Genomic DNA, 23,949 nt, shown 5'->3' with positions numbered 1-23,949 from the left:
GACAAACTAATTAGCCCTGTTCCTCAGGTACCTAAACTGAATCAATCAGGCCTGACACTTCTACAGAGTGATTCCAATGTTTTCTTTTTCCTTATCTGCTTCTGATATACCGTATGTCTCCTTTTCAGTGACACAGTGTCCATCTCCTCAGATTAAGAATGGAAGGATTGCTGCTGGAATTTCCAGCACTTACAAATATAACCAGACGGTTAGCTTTGAATGCATTGGGGGCCACAAGATGGTTGGTTCCAGAGAGATCTATTGCCAAGTGGATGGTAGGTGGGATCCCCCAATACCTGTCTGTGTACAGGGTAAGTTTAAATCTGGATTTTCCTTTTATTTTCAATATTCAGTGCTCTGTTTATTCTATTTGACTTAAGCATTATGTGGACTGTATGGTCTTCATTGCAACAACTTGTATCTTAATATTTTCATCTTATTATTCAACGATTGACAAAGTGGCATTAAAAACGTTTATTGAATATGAAGTATGCATTATATTAATTGGAACAATCTCCTTTCCCCTCCCCTTCCTTCGCCATGCCTCCTCTCCCCTCCCCATCCCTCCCATTCTGCACTCAATTACAGTCATAAGTCAAGGACTATCTTAATGTCATCTCTTTCCATGGATTGATTTAGGCTGTCTGATCTGCAATAAGGAATCTCCAGACCAACATGCCATGTGAATATCTTTTATCCTATTCCCCCTCTTATCCCTGTCCATTAAATCCAGCTAAATCCTATATGGTCTTAGGATGAAGTCTTTTTTAAAAAAAAAAAATCTATATTTACTCTTTGTTCAGTAAATTAGTTCTTAAGAAGGCATTATTGGCACAGGACTTGACAAATTTAACTGTTCCCCTTTCATTTTTAGTTACAGGCTGTGTGAATCCAGACATTCAGAATGGAAGAATTATTAGGCCCAAAGCAAGTGATCAATCTGTATCAACAATTACTTTTGAATGTGACTCTGGCTACACCATGAAAGGCCAGCATACAATTCGGTGTCAGCGTGGTAACACATGGGATTCACCAGCACCTATCTGTGTCAGAGGTATGTTTAATGAAGCTGGATTTTATCAACTCTTCTCACAATTAGAAAAAAAAAACATGTAGTTTCCCCCACCACATTTTCTTGCTAATTTCTCTGTGAATAATAAAAGCAGAAGCATCCTGTAAGTTTGCAGCCCTTTTTGAAAATTGAAAAGCAATTCCTTCTAGAGCATTTGGTTGTTCCATGAGACAACGTGGGAAGGTTCATCTTGAAGGTTTTCTTATTAAATGATAGCATACAATGATGAGAACCAAATGCCAATCCCCATTCACCCAGTTTGGAAAGATGATTTGGAGCATTTCACAATCCCTTTTTCAGGGAGAACTGTTCAGATGTGAAAGAAATGTAGCCAAAGTAGATTCTTACTGGTAATTTGTTTTTTCCCCTAGTGAAGTAAAATTTGTTTGTTTTAATTTTTTCAGCTTGTTAATTTGTTCTTCTCCTTTCTTCCAGTAGTGCAATGCCAGCCTCCCCCAGACATTCAAAATGGGATTAACAGCAACCAGGGAACATTATTTCCCAGTGGAATGCTTGTGAAATATACATGCAGTCCTGGCTACGTTCTGATTGGAGAGGCAACGATTCAGTGTATGGATAATGGCACATGGTCTTCTCCTTCCCCTACCTGTGAAGGTACATTTCTTGAGATAGGCTGTCTTGCCTCATGAAGATGAGAGGTACAGAAACAATTAGTCTTCACAGCTGTTGCTGTTTTTTATTGTCTGGAATGGTTCTGGACATACAGGATCCTTTGTATAAGGCTGCCTCAAAACTGCTAAAGTACCAGACCGAGGAATATTTAGGCTTACAATCTAGTGGTATATAAAATGATTCAAGGATTCCTTCGGTCAAGAAATCCAAACTACAACTGAAGAAATGAAAAGTCACCTTTAGATTAGACAGAGCTAATTTTCCACCAGTGAATTCCTTTTATATTATACTGCAAGAAGAGGCAGGTAACGCTTTAAACTTTATACCCATACGATTTAGTGAAGATCTTACCTCAACTAGCCTGTTAAATGATCTTTTAGTCATAAAATGATGCCAATTACTTTGTAGTCATATTGTTCTTATTACAGAGTTTAGAAATAATGCCCTGCTTGAAGAAACAGGGAATAAACCAAAAGCATATTTAATTACAACTTTCCACTGAATATCATATCAAAAATAATATTCTAAATGCTGTCCTCTGAGTCCCTTCCCTCCTTACCCTGTTTTAGATTCCGTAGGCCAGCCATGAGAGATGCCATTTTACTTGAGTAATCCTTTGCGTGTGTTCTTGCTTGTTGTAAACTATGTTTTCCTAAGAATATGCACACCTGTGAGAGATAGTGATAACTCATTGAAAATCAATACTTTTATATCTTTTCAGAGATTGAATGCAAGTCACCTCCAGATATCCAGAATGGGGTTCACAGCAACCAGGAATTAATGGTATTCAAAAGAGGAATGTGTGTGAAATATACATGCAACTCTGGCTATACAATGATTGGAGATGCTACTATTCATTGCACAGACTCTGGCACGTGGACCTTTCCTGCTCCTCACTGCGAAAGTAATTTTTTTACTAATTGCTGCTAGTAGCATAACACTTCATAGCATAAAGAGTAGCCTTTGGGATTGAATTTGGACATGCGAGATACAGGTTAAAGAATCTACTCAGTCATAAGCCTCACTAACTTACACTAAACGAGATATTGCCAGGGTTTCCTAATTTCACTAAGCCCAAAATGTGGTTTGTTATGATTTTATATATTAATGAACTCAATAGAGGTGAATTGTAAACTATGTTCTGTGGCTTAATATTATAGGTGAACCACTCTACTTAACAAAGCACGGCTTAAGCACGGCTAATCTATGGTATTGGGCTCTGTGATAATGAAAAAAAATATGAGAGAAGTGTCACACAAGATGCCCCTAAGAAAAGTGGAGGGATCAACTTGTAGTAAATAGCCTTTAATTGCAAGTTTCCACTAAGTATCTCATCAAAATGGAATTCTGAACACTGTTCTCTGACTTCTTTTTTTTCTTTTTCTTTTCTTTTAGAATCACAGTGTCCCTTCCCTCCAAGTATAGCCAATGGAAAACATGATGGTTTAGCTTTGCAAAAGTTTACTTCTGAAACATCTGTAACCTATTCTTGTGATCCAGGCTATTTGCTTATTGGAATGGCATCTATTTTCTGCGGACCTTCAGGAAACTGGAGCCTTCCTTTGCCATCCTGTTCAGGTAATAAAAACTGTAATGTGTACTATCTGGGCTAACGTGGGTTATCATTATTTTACAATGCACATGCCATTTTCCTTCAATTTATTGTTTTTCAAGCACACATTTGAAACCATTTAGAATTGTGGAAAAAACATTATTTTCTAACTCACCAGGGACTGTTGGAATGCAACTCCCTTGGCCAAATAGCTCTCAAATAAAAATGCACTGTTATCCTCAGACTGTTCCAAATGGTGATCACCATGGGCAGAATTACCAAAGTTTGTTTCTGGAGAATACATGCATCACATATGTCACAACAACTATTTTCTTGGTGGAAAATATTTGAACAGTTATAGCTTCTGGCAGATATAGAATGAAGATACTTTCCATACTTACCATTTTTTGATCTTTTGTAGTTATGCATTGTCCCGCACCCCCAAAAGTCATCCATGGGAGGCCTGTTGGTGAAGACTTCACATATGGGAAATCAGTAATCTATATTTGTGATGCCGGCTATTCCTGCATTGGAAACTACAATGTGACATGCATTTGGAATAACTCAAACTCTGTAAAATGGAGTGAAGCCCCCAGATGCCAAGGTCCTTTTTTGCTTGTATTTTTCAGATCAGTAGTTCACTCTTCTCTACTGCCTTTCACAGGGATCGGGGTGGCTTACCAGGGATGGGTGCTTGAAGCCAGATGAGTAAGAGTATTATAATTGGACTGTGCATACTGTCATACTAATGATTTTTATAAGCAGTATTTATTTAAGGACTATGATGGGTGCATCCAAGTTGATCTGAATGTCATAATTTGAGTGGAATTTGAGGGGTAAATCAATATTGTAGTAATGCAGTTGCATCACTTCTCTCTAGGTTGCCTTGCACCACCAAATATTGGCCATAGCAAACGAGACAAGACTACTTTGGAAGATTTCCCCTACGGCACCTCTGTGACTTATCATTGTGATCCAGGTTTTTTTCTTATTGGAAGACCAACCATTTACTGCCAGACTTCTGGAACATGGAATCGACCTGTCCCTCAGTGTAAAAGAAGAGAATGTATGTGAGAGCTAGTTGTTAAACTGGTTGTACCACATTAGTGTTAACTGACATCTGGTGCCAAGGATGTGGAGTGCCTCCTAAGAGCCACACTGCCTAGACCTCAGTAACTGAAACTGGCAGCATTTGAGAGAACTACATGGGCCAATGAATCGAGAGCTTTGTTACTGTGTTTCTTGAAAATGCATTGTGATAATATGCAGACAAGACCTGTGTTGTCCTGCTGAACTTTGTTTCTTCCAGAAGAGCAAACTTAGAAGTGGCGTTTTATACAAACCTTTTATAAGCTAATGAGCATTTTGTTTTGTTAATCACTTTGGCACTGTGGGTAGTCCTTGACTGAATTCACTGAAAAAAGAGAGTTATAACCATTCCTCGCATTTATGAGTATTACAGAACCCCCAGGGTCATGTGATCAAAATCCAGGCACTTGGCAACCAACCTGTATTTACAATGGTTGCAGTGTCCCAGAGTCATTTGATTGCAATTTGTGAGCTAGCCAGTAGGCTTCCAACAAGCAAAGTCAACAAGGGAGGCCAAATTCACTTAATGGGTGTGTGAGTCCCTTAACAACTGTAGTGACAAAAAAGGTAATAAAATTGGATGTGGCATAACACTGCCTTGCTTAACAATAGAAAGTATGATCCATTACTTGTATTTCTTTTGCAGTGCAGAAACCATGCAAATGATTGCTTTTTGGTTTAGGGAAACCAATCACACAATTTGTTACTAAGCCATTTAAAAAAAATCATCACGGTTTTGAATGTTGAATTTCTTCTTTTTTTTTAGATACAGAGGCTACCAAACTCCCAAGTGACTCCCAGGTGACCAAGGATGGGAGCAATCAAATAGAAAAAATAACTGGATCATTCATAAAAAACACAATACATTCAAAAATCAACAAAACAACTACCAAGGACTTAGCAACCACCTTAAATCCAGGTCTTGGAGGAGAGCCAGATATTGAAAGATTTTCAGAACAATTGAATGGTGGGAAACAAATAGACCTCCAGAAAGATACTTTTTCAGAGCTTAGAAATTGCAGTGGAGAAGGTGAGTTTCCTGGTTTCCAGTAGGAAGGCAGGATGAAGAACTGTGTTCTTATTTAATGATTTATTATATATCTATATAACCATATTTATCAATACTTCTTAAGCCCACTCTTTAGTAAGGGATGCTAGTGATTATTTATTTATTGCATTTATATGTTGTCCATCTCACTATCCAAAGTGATGCTGGATGGCTTACAATACAATTATAACTCAGCAACAGCTGGAGGACACAGGGTTCCTATCACAAAGGACACCTTTTTTGTATCTGTGATGGCATATTTCTAAATAAGAGATGCTATGAAATATGAAACTATGTATCAATTATATCTAGACAAATTATATATATACCTAATGTGGGAATGGGGTGCATGGAGGGTTATTGGTTATAATCCAAACTAGTAGATTATTCTGAATCATATTTGCATTTAAAATATAGGGAACAGCAACAATTGCATAATGTTGGACTGAGACATGAGTGATAACTTTAAATGAAAGCTGGCCAACACTATCTTTTGTTCAAATCCTTTTAAATGTAAATCTTCAGAGGTGGGGCTATTAGCCTAAGGATATCATTTATTTTAAGCCCGCACTGTTTTGAATTAAATGACAGAATTCTCATTGCTGGACTTCTGGAACCAAGTCACTGTGAAGACTATAATTAATTCCCTAGAGTTTTTGGATCAGTACAAGGAATACAAGCAGCTGCCAATTTCTGCCATATTTTCTTGAGCCTTATAAATATTATCTCATAGGCCAGGGGTTGCCAACCTTTTGGACTTCAGGGACCACCAAACTCATAATTTTAAATCCCATGGACCAAAGACCCTGGGAAAATCCCCCAAAAAGTCTACAGGAAAATTCCCCACCCCATTTTCCTACCAATCGATCATTCTTTATTTGGATCACAGGATACCATGTCCAGCTCCGTTCTTGGGGGGAGAGAGAGACTTTTGGCTTCATGCAAGGAAAGCAGCAGAAGTCTTTCTTTCTTTCCTCGAAACTCCACCAGAAATTAGTCTTTGCTGGCACAGCCTCTTGAAGCAGGATGCCTTGCAGGGTCCCAAAGATTCACTTCTGGTGGAGTTTGGGGGAGAGAAAGAAAGGCTTTTGCTTCTTTCCTTGTGTGCAGCCAAAAGCAGAAGTGGAAAGCAGCAGCCTGGTGGCCAGGCGAGGCGTGTGGGGCAAGTTGCCCTCCTCTGCCCTTTCCCCCCTTCCCTCATTACAAGCCGCGGGCTAAGTGGGCGGCGTAGCCTCGTGTTCCCATTCTCATGAACCCCATTGGTCCCCAGCCCACTGGTTGGCGACCACTGTCATAGGCCACAGGCTATTATTGAATAAATATAACATACCTGAATGTATATCTTAAACCAATTATTTTTTAGATGTATTGAATTTTTAAATGCAATTTGTAAATAACTCAGAATGAGGCCCCAAATGTATCATATTAATAACGATGAATGTGATATAACAGTTAGAATCCAGGTCTTGCTTTAAAAATATAAAGTTGAAAACTGCAGCCCCTAATAAAGTACCTTGTACAAACAATTGTTTTCTGCCCAGGGTGTTCCTTTAAAACTGTGATGGCCAGGCTGCAGGTATGTCATTGATCATCTCAGTTTTTCTGCTCCCAAAAATCTATTAGCATTGGTGGCAACAAGCTCATTTAGGTGGAGGCAGGGGATTGTCACTGAGGGTAAAAGTGGGGATAAAAATTAAGGTGAAAATAAATAACTTTCCTATTTTCTATTATCCTTATTTAAACTTCTCCAATAAAAATGATTTTGCTCTACCTCTTTGTTTGATTTAGCTGCATCTCTGGCAACCTCCCTACAACTCTCGAGTTGTAAAGGCAAGTGTGGCTCCTTGGTGCAAAAAGGGTGTCTAAGAACTTTTATTCAATTTTGATTTTCAGTAGACGGCTGTCCTCTCCCACCACTTTCTGGTAGCACCAAAGCAGAAACAAAAACCATGATTCAGACTGATGCTAATGTGACACTGGAGTGTGAAAATGGCTTTGTCAGGAATGATTCCTTTCCTGTTCAAGCGCAGCAGATAGGATGGGATACCCCTGTGCCAGCATGCATGCTGAGTAAACAAAGTAAGTTGGAAATAAGGCTCTAAAGATTTGAGAGAGAATTTAAATTTATATTGTTTGGAGAGCCTCTCAAAAATATTTTCAAGAACTGGTAAATGTAATTTCCCCTTTCTCTGATAGTTTGTAACTCTTGTTTTGCTTCTTTCTTTAGGCTCTTACAATTTTGCTACAATAGGTTTTGGTAAGTAATTTCTAGAACCTCCCGTTGAATGCCAAAAGGTACAGCATTGTGGACTTTACATTCCATAAACACTGGATAAGATAGGCCAGTATAGCTACTAGTGAAATGTCTGCCCTGTTCTTTACTTGTCTTTGTCGGATGAGCACATATAATACAGAGCAATCATATTGTAGTGAAAAGAAGGCAAGAAAGGAAAAGGTATTGCTCTGTATATAATAGCAAAGTTGTGGAAGCAACTTGACATAAGAAAAAAGGAGAAAAAAAGAAAAGGAACACTTCATTGTGATCCTAAATATACTGCTCAAAAAAATAAAGGGAACACTTAAACAACACAATGTAACTCCAAGTCAATCACACTTCTGTGAAATCAAACTGTCCACTTAGGTAGCAACACTGATTGACAATCAATTTCACGTGCTGTTGTGCAAATGGAATAGACAACAGGTGGAAAGCATAGGCAGTTAGCAAGACATCCCCAAAAAAGGAGTGGTTCTGCAGGTGGTGACCACAGACTACTTCTCAGTTCCTATGCTTTCTGGCTGATGGTTTGGTCACTTTTGAATGCTGGCAGCGCTTTCACTCTAGTGGTAGCATGAGACGGAGTCTACAACCCACACAAGTGGCTCAGGTAGTGCAGCTCATCCAGAATGGCACATCAATGCGAACTGTGGTAAGGTTTGCTGTGTCTGTCAGCATAGTGTCCAGAGCATGAAGGTGCTACCAGGAGACAGGCCAGTACATCAGAAGTGGAGGAGGCCGTAGGAGGGCAACAACCCAGCATCAGGACCGCTACCTCCGCCTTTGTACAAAGAGGGACAGGTGGAGCACTGCCAGAGCCTTGCAAAATGACTTCCAGCAGGCCACAAATGTGCATGTGGCTGTTCAAAGGGTCAGAAACAGACTCCATGAGGGTGGTATGAGGGCCCGACGTCCACAGGTGTGGGTTTCACTTATAGCCCAACACCATGCAGGACGTTTGGCATGTGCCAGAGAATACCAAGACTGGCAAATTCACCACTGGCGCCCTGTGCTCTTCACAGATGAAAGCAGTTTCACACTGAGCACATGACAGATGTGACAGGGTCTGGAGATGCAGTGAAGAACGTTCTGCTGCCTGCAACATCCTCCAGCACGACCGGTTTGGCAGTGGGTCAGTAATGGTGCGGGGTGGCATTTCTTTAGGGGGCCACACAGCCCTCTATGTGCTCGCCAGAGGTAGCCTGACTGCCATTAGGTACCGAGATGAGATCCTCAGACCCCTTGTGAGACCATATGCTGGTGTGGTTGGCCCTGGGTTCCTCCTAATGCACGACAATGCTAGAACTCATGTGGCTGGGATGTGTCAGCAGTTCCTTCAAGATGAAGGCATTGATGCCTCCCCAGACCTGAATCCAATTGAGCACATCTGGGACATCTTGCTCCATCCACCAACGCCATGTTGCACCAGATTGTCCAGGAGTTGGGGGATGCTTTAATCCAGGTGTGGGAGAAAATCCCTCAGGAGACCATCCGCCACCTCGTCAGGAGCATGCCCAGTTGTAGGGAGGTCATCCATGCACGTGGAGGCCACACACACTACTGAGCCTCATTTTGACTTGTTTTAAGGACATTACATCAAAGTTGGATCAGCCTGTAGTGTTTTTTTCCACTTTAATTTTGAGTGTAACTCCAAATCCAGACCTCCATAGGTTGCTAAATTTGATTTCCATTGATAATTTTTGTGTGATTTTGTTGTCAGCACATTCAATTATGTAATGAACCAAGTATTTAATAAGAATATTTCATTCATTCAGATCTTGGATGTCTTATTTTTGTGTTCCCTTTATTTTTTTGAGCAGTGTATTATTCTGAATTCTGTAGAATGGATTCTACAATGCATTACTTAAACACCTTAGGATGGGTCAATTTTCATTGTATTTTAATGTTAGAAATTTGTATTGCTTTTCTTGCTTGGCTATTCAGTTTAGTTTATAATAAAATCAGTGCTTTAACTTTTCCTTTTAGAGAAAATCAAACTGAATAAAGAAAAATATATTTATTTGGTTTTAATAGGTTCTGTGGGAAGTATCCTATTGCTTTTCCTCATTTTTGGTGCTGTAATGTGGATTGTCCTTTTGCAAAAGAAAAAACGGTGAGCATTTATTTGTTTACATTATTTATATTGAAGGAAGTGGTAGGGAGAAAAAAAGAAAGAAAGGGGGGGGCTAAAACCATCCCCCCCCAAAAAAAAAAAAAATAAGGGCAAAGATAAAAAACCAATCCCCAACCTTATTATACTATGTGACCTAATAATTCGAGATGTATATTCTATCATATATCAATATGGGATATATGCACTAAAATACAGGTATTTTATGAGGAAAAGGTTTTTGTCATTCCAATCAGCACGTTTTGAGTTTTGCATTGGTAAAATAAGAGGTGGCCATTAATTCATAGGAATTTTCATCTGCCTATTTCAAACAATGCATTTAAATGTATTTTTAAGTCTTATATAAATATTTTGGTTTACCTTCTCAATTATATGTTCTCCCTATTAATTTAGCAATTGTACCTGTGAAGCCCAAAGAAACTATTGTGTTGTTAATTATGAAGATTCCCCACTCTAAAAAGAAAGCTTTGTCTTTATAGCTACAGGTAATAAATCTCACTGTAAGACTACTATTTTAAGATGAAAATACATTATTTGTATAAATATGACTGCGAGTCAGATGGTTTAAAATAAGTTATAGTACATATGTAATTTGGGGAGAGGCATGCTATTGTGCAGCAACTTTGTTAGGTAAATTTCTTTGTACCTTCTCTAGCTTTCCATCAACCTATTAAAAATTATCCGACGTCAGTTGTGTTTGTTTTTTGCTTACAAGAGTACTTTACTAGGGTGCCTTCCTTTTATTTCTATATTGTATATAAACTGTCTTTTTAATATTTACTGAAATTATTGTTCTTGTTCAATGACATATCATTCTTACTTTCTTCATAGGACTAGATATTATTCTTAGTTGGCAATTTCTTCTGAGCAAGTTGGCAACAAATCTTATGCTGACATCGACAGTTATGCTACGAGAAGCAATGAATGCATAATATACTCCCGGAAAGTAAATATGAAGTAATCATTGATATGCCACCATGATTTTGGTATTAAAATCAAGAGCCATAAATGCTTAAAAAATAATGGGTTTTGTAAATGCGATTGTGTTACAAAAGCTAAAATTTTCAGATAACATTCTCTTGAACTGCATACCAGTACAGGGAATTTGACAATTGAACAATATAAATGGATTCTTCATGCCCATGTGATCAAAAAACTAGTTATCTGGGAAGATAAATGTATGTCTCCTTTTACTCTGTGGACTGAAAATGATCTGAAAACCTGGTTGCTGTTGTCCCTCATGAGTGAATTGCTTATAGAAGATTGTGTATGGACAAGTATAATGAAATATGGGACACATTAATAGAAATACAATGGATTAAAAGTTGAATGAATATATACACATTTTGAATATTTGCATTAGAGATGTATAGATTTTTGACTTGTTGACATATGCTTTTTGTTGCATTTATTTCACTTTGTTCACTTTTTCTTCTTTGATAATATATTGCAATCACTATTTTTTGTTATGAAGCATGCATGCATAAATAAAAAAGTTTTCTTATTCTGGACTTCACCTAGGCCTTTGGTGAGACAGACTGAGATCCTCCCATTTCATTGTGCTTGCCAGCTTTTTTTTGTTGTTGTAAGCTGCCCAGAGTTGTTGAGGGTATGGCAGCATACAAATTTAATTATCCATCATATTCCATATTCATTAAGCAGCAAATACTTCAAATGTGTTCAGCAAATTATGGTACTAGGATATACAATAAATAGTAATAAATCTTTTTAGGAATTTAAAACAATTATAAGGCTCAATCCGAAACTACATTTCCAAACAAAAAATTAACTAGTCTTCAATGTATTTCTTTGGGCGGGAGGGGGGACTTTTGGAGAAAAAGGCAGAGATTAAATTATGAGTATGGGCATAAGTGAAACTATGTCAACATCATAACGCTCGATAACGAGCTGCTGAACATCATTCTGCCAGGGCTTCTTCACGCCATTCAGTCCACTGAACAGCAAGAGAATGGTAGGAATTTTGAGGCTCCTACACTGAATTGCTAATCTCTCCCATAAAGTTTGCTGATTAAAAGAGGACGTGGGGACATTCAAGCCGGATGGTCTCCAAATGGCAGCAGCCTCGCGTGCCGTTTTGCTTCTGCGTCTGGCTCTGCCAACCAGAGCAATTTCGCCCGCCTACCTCTGTCTGAATCAGGGTGCCTGCATTTTTCCAAATGCCCAATATTCCTGACCTGACCAACATCCGGAGGCGAACTAAGTTAAGCTCGCAGCAAACCTTTCTAGTTCTTGTCAATGGAGATTCTCAGTCAGCTGGACTTTCCGGTTTTTCTTTGAAGACGTTTCGCTTCTCATCCAAGCAGCTTTCTTTTTTCTAGACCTTATTTATACGGACCAAATGTTCCACCTGCAGTCTACTTGTCTCCGCAGGGGCAACCCACCGGGGCCGCTCCCGAGATCCGCGAGCGGAGCTACAGTAGCTGCCTTCAGCCATCCGTTCGCGAGGATCTCGCGCTCCCGAGGCGCCTCCCCCTTTTTGTCGGCCTAACGCCGATTGTGGCGTGAAATGGAAATGAAAAGCAAGCCCGACTTCTCTGCAATGGCGGCAGTGGCTACGACCCACTCCAACACACACCTCGAACTCGCGCTCGAGCCCTGGAACCCCTCCCCCTTCCGCGCGTCGATCCCAACGTTTCTTCATCTTCCTGCACGTTGAGAGCCATGTCGCAACGACGACGACGACCTTCGTGGCTCCCCGCGCTTTTGATGCTGGCGCTTTTGGCGCCGGCGATTTCAGCGTTGAGTTTGGCCGAGAGAGGTGAATCTGATTCGCTTTCTCCTCACGCGGCAGCGTGGCTGGCTCTGACTCCCTCTTTCCCGTCCCTGCCTCCCCGGCGCGACCTACCAGGGCACCGGAGGTCTGAAGAGGCAGGTGGCGATAGCGGACTCGGATCGGAATCCCACGCTGGGATTGCCTCGACGTCCTCTAGGCTTCCGCTTCTGGGAGGAAGAGCCTGAGGCGAACGGGGCTGGTGGCGTAAAAGGCAAAGGCCTTCTCGGCCAGCGTTTTTCAGTTGGCCGTGTGGCGTTGGAGGTGCAAATAGACTGGCGCGGATTCTCCGACGCTTGCTGACCTATTAACGTCAGGGGACACTGAGTGTGGATAGAGTTTAAACCAGGGTTTAAAGATGTGCGGACTTCCATTCCCAGAATTCGCCAACGTGTCTGGGTTAAGGAATTCTGGGAATGGAACTTCTTAAAAGTTGCCAAGGTTGAAAAAAACATTGCTTTAAGTTTATTTTGTGTCCCTTCTTTGCATGTAAAAGATTGGCAAATTTAGTAACACTCAGGGTTTTAAGGGAGTGAATTTGAAGCCACAACCAGATTTCAAAAGTTTTTTTTTTTAAATAATTAGATAATTTCAGCCTTGAATTGCATGGATTTTTTTCAACCTCCTTGGCTTGCATGAATAGATAGCATACAAACAAATAAATAAACTGAGGTGGCTGCCAGGCATACATGGGAAGAGTACTTGTCTTTCAGTTTTCCCCTAGCTAATTGGTCACATGGGAGGCTTCACTTTTTCTACAATGAAATAAATCCCTTTTCTACTCTAATTATAAAACCTGCTTTACTGGTGTAGGAAGTTAGCACCCACCCCTCTCCTAGAAAAATGAAATATCCTAGGAAATATTAAAAAGGCAAAATATTTCCCCTAAAAAGAGAAGCAGAAACTCACCTCAGAAGGAGAAGCTTACCCCCCACTTTTGTTAATGTGCAGGCCATTAAGGCCTGAACCAGTATATTCTACATAACAAAGGCCTCTACCCATCTCACCACCTGGTCTGGGAAGATTGCATCAGCCAGCACTCAGGTGAAGCCATGTGGTCCAGACAAAACCTACAAGGTTAGCTAAGACCCCCCCCCCCTCCCGCCCCTGGGAGTCTGACAGCCAATGGATACATTTCTTACACAGGAACAGGAAACACTAAGGTGGGGCCCAACAGAGGGTATAAAACAGTTGCACTCTCAGCATCTTGCCCCTTTCCTTCTTTTCCTTCACCCAACATCTTGAAGCATGTAATCTATTTCACTTTGGAGCTCCAAGCCAGGTGGTCCTGTCCACTATTAAACCACCTTTCCAAACAGCCTCTATGTTATGGTGCAAGAGTCATAACCTCGCTCTGAACATCAAAAAGACCAAAGAATTGATTATAGACTTCAGACAATGCAAAACAGAGCCTCCCCCACTATATATGGAAAGAGGAAAGAGTTCATAGTTTTAAATTTCTAGGAACTCATATTTCCGACAACCTTACTTGGTCGGTCCACACTATGGCCACTGCAAAGAAGGCCCAACAGCGCCTGCACTTTCTGAGGCTGCTGAAAAAGTGGTCTGGGTAGAAGCTGCTGGTTACTTTTTATCATTCTACCATTGAGAGCATGTTGGCATACTGTGTAATGGTGTGGTATGCTGAATGCTTTGTGGTGGATAAGATGATGCTCCAGAAAGTTATAAACACAGCACAAAAAATCATCGATTGCTCTCTTTCTTTGGAAGAGATTGCGAAGACCAGACTCCTCTCTAGAGCACAAAAAATCTCCACAGACCGTTCTCGTCCTCGTCATTCATTTTTTGAATTGTTACCATCAGGGAGACGTTACAGGTGTTTTAAAATGAGGACTAATAACTGAGAAACAGTTTCTTTTCCAAGGCAATAATTGTCTTGAATCAAATAGTACATTTGTGATTTAGTTCTATGCATAAAGTGGCATTTTTAAACTATCTAACTTAATATATGTTTTAAATAGGTTTTAGACTAGGTTTTTAATTATCATTACTTTAATTATTTTCATTTTTAAATAACTGTAGTGTGATTGTGATGTGGTATTTGGAGCACTATGCTGGAATAGCTTTCAAATTTCATTGTAGCTTTGAAATATTCTATTCTATTCTATTCTATTCTATTCTATTCTATTCTATTCTATTCTATTCTAGTTTCCAGTGTTTTTTTCCCCACTTGGAATTGAACTCATTATCTTCCAACACTGGGCATTACTCAGACTCAGACCTTAGGCCAGAAATGTTTGTGGCTCAAAAGGAATCAGTTTGAGGATTCAGTTCTGAGGAATGCTCCCAGGAGCAAATTTTAGTCGTCTTGAACAAGAGCCACGATGCCTGTTAACCCTGCTGATTGCCAGGAATTCAGTTCTGACTGGCTCAAGGTTGACTCAGCCTTCCATCCTTCCAAGGTTGGTAAAATGAGGACCCAGAGTGTTGGGGACAATATGCTGACTCTGTAAACTGCTTAGAGAGGGCTTTAAAGCACTGTGGAGCAGTATATAAGTCTAAGTGATATTGCTATTGCTGTTATGAAAAACATCAAAGGAATTAAAGCACAGAGGCATTGGTTTTCCTCTCATTCTTCTATATCATCATCTTCATAATGTTCCTAAACGTCTACCAAAGACAAAACAAAAAACAAGAATATATCGGATTTAGTCGAGACTGAAAGCATGAGCATCTGCGCATGCACTGATTAAAAAAAAAATGGTGCCAAAAGGGAAGTTGGTGCGGAAAGTGAAACAATTTTGTTTGGCACCTGATTTTTGAATCGTGACCCGATTCAAAAATAGGGTGGATTTCTTGGTCGTCACCCGATTTGATTGCAGACAGAAGCGTTTGTGACCTGAGGTTCCACTGTACTATTAAGGCTTATTGCTTAATGGTAGGATTGAACATATGACTAATTCAAGGAAATATGGACAAGAATCTTTGGCATTTAATTAACTATTTTGTTGCAGGTTTTTACCTGAAAACAGCCTTATCTCAATGTAAGAATTTTAGGAGGCCATGAAATTCTATTTATACTCTGTAGCCAACTTTGATGGAAAATTAGCAAAAGCCAATAAATCTGAATTCAATTGCTTCCACACCTGCAAACAAAGAAACAGGGCTTTTCTTTCTGTGTGCAGTGTTGATCTAAACATTCCACTTGCAGTGGTATTTAATCAAGTGATAAAGAAAGAAGGGCTGACCAGTCTATAAGCTTCTTCCCTCTCTGGCTAAAAACATTGCAGCTTCTCTCCAGGGAGATGATAGAATAGCTTGGAAAGTTTTCCATTGATCAACAAGAGTATTTTAGGTTCTTCACAGATTGCCAGGCAGATAGGACATTACGATGGGTTTACAAAGCAGCATTAGAACCCAGAATGGGACAACCCTTCATGGCCAACTCGCCATTGGACAACTTAGCACAGGACAATTCAACAATTCCATTCAATTATTTAAAATAATTAAAAAAATATTTTACTTTTTCTCATTCACATTTCATTTTGTCCCTCCTTTTGCATCCTTTCTTTAATGATTCTATTCCACCATTTCTTTGATATTAGTGTAACTTGTTACGGGGTGAATTGTCCTGTGGCAAGTTGGCCATGGCGAGTTGTCCCATGGTAAATTGGCCATGGTAAATTGGTTGTGGCAAGTTGACCATGCTGAGTTGGCTGTGGCATATTGGCAGTGGCAAACTGTCCGAGGCCCTTAGAATCTAGGCAATCATCTCTAGTCTCCAGAGCTGTGAATTTTGGGGTTGTAAATTTTTGGAGCTGGAATTAGATTCTAAGCACCATAAAGAATTCAGTAAACTTGTTGAAACAGCTGAATTAATCTGTAATTCAGCTCCAGAAAGTTTTTCATTTGCAGAAAGTTTTTCATTTTATATTTGATGGCTGGAATAGCTGTGTACTTAGATTTAGGCCTGATATATTAGCAGTCTAAAGCTAACCTAGCAGCAAAACTTTTTATAGGAAGGAACTTGGGGGGCAAACCAGTAGAATACCCCACTTGTTAGCATGCAGTATTGCAGGTTAACTCTGCTGACTGCCAGCAATTTGATTCTGACTGGTTCAAGGTTGACTCAGCCTTCCATCCTTCCCAAGTCAGTAAAAGGACCCTGATTACTGGGGGCAATATGCTAAATCTGTAAACTGCTTAGAGAGGGCTGTAAAGTACTTTGAAGTGGTATATAAGTCTAAGTGCTATTCCTACTGCTATAAGAAGCACACTAGGAATTAATGACATAGAAATAGAATTGAATGCTTTTAGATATGACGACCCAATCAAGCAATATCGATGTACAAATGAACTCTAAAACTCTACAACTTGGATTTTCTGGAGTACTTGCTAGGTTTGACCCACTTAATTTTTCAAGATATACCAAGTTTAGCCAGGTATAGCCATCTGCAGTGAAACAGATTGCCATATCCTAATTTGTTTTTTCATGAAATCTTAGCTTATCTGAAGTAAGTCTTGCCATTATAAACAAACAGACATATTTTGCTGCTACATATTGATATGAAGTGTTTCCTAATGTTGAATACATCAGATTAAAAAGTGGCTTTTTATACTGGTTCTGAAATGCACCAAACTATACAATTGAATGTATAACTGCATGAAAAAAACATGAGCTATTGGAGGATATTATTGATTTTCCCTAGGAGCCCTTGAAGGGCTTCCCTAGGAGCCTGATTTATTCAGTATAGTTGTGTTCCATCTGATATCAGTGGAAGCAGTAATAAGAGGAGGGAAAGTCCAATGGATTATCCGGCAAAGACCGAGTTGTACTTTAAATTGTGGGCTTATACAAAAGCTTAAGGCGCTAACCTAAAAATACATACAACAAATGTAAGATGTCTGGTACTGCCAAATTATTACTAGACCGAGCTTAATCAATAATTAAACATGAATCGTATCGATTGGTCTTAGATACTCTGGTACACAGCATACTTCTCTGGATACACTGGATAAATAAAGGAATAGGACTTAATGCTATTAGGCTGGTTCTCTTTTTGCCCTGTGATTGGTTCCTGCTGGGCATTCACAGAGAATACAGAACAAATTCCAGACTTTAGTATGTGACATTGCAGGGCTCCTTGTTCTTGCTTATTCTGTTTCATATTTATGTGAACCTGATAGGTGAGGTCATCTATAACTTTGGGTTCAGGTATCATCAATATGTGCATGTTATCCAAATGTATATTTCCAACTGAGACTAACCGGACAATGCTTCAATGATGTAAAGGCCTGAATGAATAGGATCAAGTTTACCCCCGGAAGCTGGCTACAAAATTGTGTCTTTTAAACTGTCACTCATGCTGTGGTAACCCTGCACATGGAATTTTGCAGTGCACTCTACTTAAAGCTGTCATTGAAATCTATCCAGAAACTGTAAAAAAAATTGTTGCATGCTTTATTAATTATTAGTAAAACATACTTTATTCTGTTTTAATATATATCATTTTTACTCCTGTTGTTTTATATGACATCTTTAACAATTGTTTCCCCCCACCCCACCCCACAGACTACTGTCCTGTTTCTACCTTACCAGTTTTTGAAGGTTCTGAACCAGAATTTGCTTTCTCAGACCGTACACATTATCGTCAGGTTTTTTACAAGTGCAAACGAGGATTTAAACCAATCAATGAAAGTGTACTCGCTATGGTGTGCCGTAAGGGTATCTGGCATCCAAATAAAGACTTTTGCAAAAGTATGTCTTTTTCTTACTGGAAAAATGTATGTTTTTGTTAAGTTTAAAGAAGCATTAGAAGCATAGAAGCATAAAGAAGCACAAGACTTAAAATATATTTTTAAAAAACCCAGCAAGGACCTCCTATTAGGTGATGGTTGTAATCCTTTCTTTGAAATATGCTAAAGTTGCCAGTTCTGGCTGAAAAACCTGGAGGATTGCTAGATGGTAAACAAGAAGCTCTGGCTCTTTGCTGACCTCTAGTGGTTTTTTCACCCTGACACTTGGCCCTACATAAGCAGTGCTATAATGGGGGAAAAATCCCACAATTGTATAAGATATGGTTTTGATTAATGTTCATTATTAAGTATATAAATATCAATTATTGTGTCTATAGATTATTTGTGAATTTGTGATTTAAAAGGTATCATAGGACCAAACACTGCCTTGGTTTCTTTGTCCTGAGCTGATAGAAGGGAAAAGACTTTGGGGAAATATCTTTTGATCCTGTGCATTTTTTTACCATGAAGTCTCAGTTCTGACTCTCTGAGTTTAATCAGTTTATCAAGTAATTTATACATATATTTCAGTATAAAATTATAGCTTTTGCTCTATAAAGATCCACTGACGATTGGATTACAGTATGCAATTCCTTCAATATTTATTTGGAATCTGAGTACAGATTTGCAGGAAATCATTATTATAAAATTTGATAGTGCATTTACAATAAAAAAACCTTGGGAAGTATCACATGAGAAAAAATATTGAAGAATATTTGCAGTAATAAGTAGAATTGGATGCTAATCTATTTAAATTGTGACAAAATATTTTTATGTTTTCATGTGGTAAAATAATGTAATTAGGAAGTAAAGTGATACTGCCTACTGGATAAACACATTACTACAACATATATAATTAAACTTAGATCTGTTATAATAGTGTCATGTTTGTTTACATTATAAATGTGAGAAATATGCATGCAACTTATAGGTCTGCTTCCCTGCCTTTTTACCCCAGCAATATGTATCTCAAGCTGCAATGGATAGATTGAGCAAAAGAATACATTAAATACTAAGTTTCAAATTGTCTTCCCTAAGCTAAATGAAGAAATCCGTTTAAATGTTATTATTTTCTATGCTGCACAAGAAAAAAATGTTTCTTCCTCTAGCATGCATGATCCATCTTGAAATGCTTATTTTTTTGCTAGCATATAGTAGATTTAATTTTTCAGAATTGGTCAGTGCCACTGGTCATTAAAAGCATATTTTTTTCCTTATATTGATTTTGAATGTTATGAAAAATGTGTTATATCATGTAAGAAAAATGTGTTGGGAATATATGAAAAAACATGACAGTGTTTGTAACTGTTTCAGTTTTTTTTTTCTACACATAGGATTGGCTCATTTTCTCTATCTTGGTCTCAAATGTAGGTCTTTTCGCCCTTCTCTTTATTCTAAGAAATACTATACTGTTTCTTCTGCTGAGTAGAATGGAACCGTTTTATAGTGTCTGAAAAATTAAATAACCAACAATGATAACCAAATAACCCAAAACTAATGGAAAAAGATTGAATTAAAAAGAGAGTGTGAGTTGGACTTTGTAATAAGAGAACACAGCACTCATACAGACCTTTTTTTTTTTTCTATCAGTGCATTTTCTGGCATTAAATGAAAAATTTTGGCTTATCCTGAGGACACTGATGAGTTTCAATTGATTCACAGTACTTATCTGGAAGCAAGTCACAACTTCCCTTATCTCTTGGGGCCCTACAAAATATACATTTTTGTTGATATGTTCTTAGGACTGTATGTACATGTGCAAATACATTTTCTATTTATGGAAGTAGTTACAAATTGTAACAATAATTCTCCAATATTGCTTCTACACTATTCTGTCTTATTCTTTATCCTGATCATTTTGTTTTTTGTTTTTCTAAATTGTTTCTCCCCTCCCTCCACCAGGAATATATTGTGGACAGCCTCCAAATATTACTGCTGGATTTCACAATGGAAATGCAACCACTTACCCTTTTGGAACAATAGTACATTACAGTTGCAGTAAAAATCTTTCCCTTATTGGGGCATCCTTTATGGTCTGCAGCGTTAATAAAAATCTAACTGGACTATGGAGAGAGAAACCACCCATATGCAAAGGTTGATTCCCCCCCCCCTTCTTCAGTTTAAAACTTAATTGTTGTATGTTCCTTTTTTATTTTTGCAGTAACATTGAATAATTATTTTGCTTTATTTCTAAGCATTATATTTATATCTGGTTTTCTCAAGTTAGTTTAATGGTAGCCTTCTCTTAATCATATACTGTAAATGTAGTTTTTGTTTATATATTTAATTGGTCAATACCAACTGACTCAATTCAAAGTGGCCTATAAAGAAATAACAGTTAAAAGTTTTCAGTTCAAATTGAATCCAGAGTTCCAGGAAAAAGGTTTGCCTTTTGGAGGAGAAATCACAAGATTTCTGCTATACTGTATTTTTGGATTATGTTCAAGTAAAAATAGATTTAAAATATACAGAAACAGCTCGTGATATTTTATATCTTATGGTTGTATTTATTTTCCTATCTTATTAGGGGTATTCTGTAAAGATCCAGTGGTAGAACATGGAATACAGATAACTCAACCTGAGAAGTCATATATGTATGGAAGCAAAGTTATATTTCAATGCAAAAGTGGGTATTTTATGATTGGAAATTATTTGATTCGATGTGAAAAAAACAGCATTTGGGTTCCCATAGTACCATCATGTAAAAAGAGTAAGATTTTACATTTTTAAATATTTAATTGGAATTTCTTTGTAAGAAATAATTTAAATGTAAAATGGTTAATATTCATATATTGAAATTCATACCTTGACTTCTGTTTGCCCCATTCAATGTCATATACTGTAGGGTTTTGTCCAACTATGGAAAATTGGTCATGTGTGTGCAGCATAATTATTCATATAATAATACACTGTAATATAGAACGAGAGGCATCCCAAAGTTGAGAAACATGTCATTGATAGCATTTCTTCCTCCAATTTTTCATTAACACAACTCTGTGTGACAGCCAAAATCATCCTATGAAGTTTTGTAGCAAAGGGGGTTTTATACTGGGTTTTCCTGGTCCTATTTTAATTAGGACATACTGACCAAATAAGTTGTTGCCTTCTCTTTGTCAAAGAGAAGAAGTGACCTGGCAAAAACTACTCAGAGAACTTCTGTGAGGGATGAGGCTGAGATGGAATGAATTAGATTGGGATGTCCTTGGGAAATTAAAAAAAAATCCCAGAGGAAGGCAGTGATAAATGATTTTTATTGTTGCAACAACAAAAAACAACCCATGAACAAACCAACCCTATACAGATACCTCCGGGGGGTATGATTTGAAGGAAAACTGAAACTGAAATGAAGTTCAATAAATCTTTTTAGTTTGGTTGCCTGGGAACTTATTTATAGACATGTCAAAGCGTAATTCAGTGTAAGACACATCTCTATCTTGAAATGGATCAGGTGTGTGACTTTGTGTGATGTGAATGTGAACTAATAAAAAGAAAGTGAATTGTTACATACTGCCTTAGCATTATCAGAATGTAGATAGATGATATGTCTTGATAATTTTTGCATAAAAACTATTTTTATTACAGTTTCTCGAGGCATATGTGGTCCTCCATTGATTCTCAATGGCAACATACAGCCTTTGCAACCTCAGTATGAAACTGGAAAAACAGCTGTCATAACTTGCAACCAGAACTATTCTTTTATTGATGACACCACAATAATGACTATACAGTGTCAAGGTTATAATCTCTGGAATCCTCCTGCACAATTATGTTTCCGTAAGTATAAGTCTAGGTATGAAATGTTCCCTTCTATTGCTTCTAATGCTATAATGTAGACAAAGGTAGCTATATAGGAGCAATATATTTTAAATATTATCAATTTCCATATATTATAAATATTATCACTTTCCATACACAGTATTGTACCTCATGTTTTTGTTAACAGTTTCTGAATGTTGTAAATTTATTGCTTGATGAATTTAAATGAAAGTTTAGTTTGTACTAAAGATCAGGAATAATACAGACAAACTATTATAAGGAAGTAATTTTCCAAGTCCCACAATAATCATCTTGTCACTTTAGCAGGGTAACTTTGGAAAAGGATGTTTGGCCCTGATACGTGCCTGCCTGCCTGTCTCTCTCTCCATCCATTCATCCATTACACTCTTCCCCCCATTTTTTAAAAATATTCTTTCATCTATTGCAAACAAAACAAAACAAAACATGTAATGGTGCTAAGTCCGAGTATTAAGGATTAGGGAAAATAATAGAATAGAATAGAATTCTTTATTGGCTGAGGGTGATTGGACACACACAAGGAAGTTGTTTTTGATGCATAAGTTCTCAGTGTACAGTAGAAGCCACAAGTGATAAATCATGATCAAAATCATAAAATACAATAATCATAAATCATAAGATATGACATTCAGTGATAAACATAGAATACTAAAAAAACAGCCAACAGAAATCGTTATAGGATACCAAATAAAAGCAATCAGCGTAAGTCACCAGATACAAACAACAAAGTTGTAGTCATAAGAATCTAAGGAAATGGGTAATAAAATAGATGAGAAGGATAAGTAATACAGCCCTAGTAGGTGGTTTGACATTCCAGGGAATAGACAGGGTTGTGGGGATTAACGAAGTGATAGCATGGGGGGGTTAGTGTTAGGGTTAGTGTGTAATGCCCTTGAGAGAAGAAGTTCAAACAGTTTATGTCCAGGATGTGATGTGATTCAGTATTTCCTTTTTTTGCTTATAATACATATTTGTATTTTTAGTTAAAACTTCACCAGATATTGTTCATCTTTTCATCAATCATGGAAAAATTGTCCACGGGAAGAAAAAATATTACGAGCCCGGAGATGAAGTGGACATTGCATGCCATGGTGGCTATGTATTGAAAGGGCCGTCTAAGATTAAATATATTGGTGGGAAGAAATGGTTTCCTAGTATTCCAAATTGTCATCTGAGTAAGTATCAATAAGAATATTTACCTATACTAGGTAAATATTGTTTTAACTGCCTAGAAATTATTTGCTGTTCTCTTTTTAAAATATAGGATAAATTTGAAGACTGTAGAACTCTAATCTGACAAAATATATTGAGTGCTGAAGAAACTGCTTTTGCTTTCTTCACACAAAAGAAAAATACTACTTAATGCAATGGTCTAGGAATAAACGCCATTCACTCAGCTAGAAGGCAGTAAATGGCACCAAAGGATGTGTTCCAGTTTACCTCTCCATTCCCTTTATTTCTTATGTGAATAGAAATCAGATTTTGCTTTGTTGTAGCAAGGTAAAAAAAATTGGAAGTTCTGGTCAGCTCTTTTTAAACCTGTATATTTTCAGCCAGCTCCTATAGTGTGTAAATAACATTTTAGTACTGCTGTGCTGAAAACTTGTTTGTCACACAGTCAGTCAGATGTTCAGACTGTATTGGGCATTCTTATCCACCTATTAAGTCCTTTCCAAGAACCTTGGATGAGCAGATATTGATGTCATGCTCTTAGAGTTATCCCAAAGTATGTAAGCTATTCCCAGTAAAGTTATCTTCTATAATTACCATATTTGTCGCTCCATAAGATACTCCTGATCATAACAC

General features: G+C 38.0%; 1 protein-coding gene across 1 annotated transcript; it reads left to right on the top strand.

Moving 5' to 3' along the window:
• Positions 1 to 320: 320 nt before the first annotated feature.
• Positions 321 to 11,526, top strand: LOC148126084 (complement receptor type 2-like). The gene is made up of 13 exons (XM_087929351.1): positions 321 to 682; positions 875 to 1,054; positions 1,508 to 1,687; positions 2,427 to 2,609; positions 3,101 to 3,283; positions 3,679 to 3,861; positions 4,138 to 4,323; positions 5,113 to 5,376; positions 7,288 to 7,473; positions 7,622 to 7,651; positions 9,704 to 9,782; positions 10,194 to 10,285; positions 10,632 to 11,526. The coding sequence occupies exons 1-12, from the start codon at positions 676 to 678 to the stop codon at positions 10,255 to 10,257; spliced, it is 1,725 nt and encodes a 574-aa protein (XP_087785477.1). The 5' UTR covers positions 321 to 675; the 3' UTR covers positions 10,258 to 10,285; positions 10,632 to 11,526.
• Positions 11,527 to 23,949: the final 12,423 nt, after the last annotated feature.

This window comes from Pseudonaja textilis, chromosome 3 (genome assembly GCF_049901715.1).
Source record: "Pseudonaja textilis isolate UNSWEBS1 chromosome 3, rPseTex1.2, whole genome shotgun sequence".
Lineage (NCBI taxonomy): Eukaryota > Metazoa > Chordata > Lepidosauria > Squamata > Elapidae > Pseudonaja > Pseudonaja textilis.
This window is presented reverse-complemented; position numbering and strand designations above follow the sequence as displayed.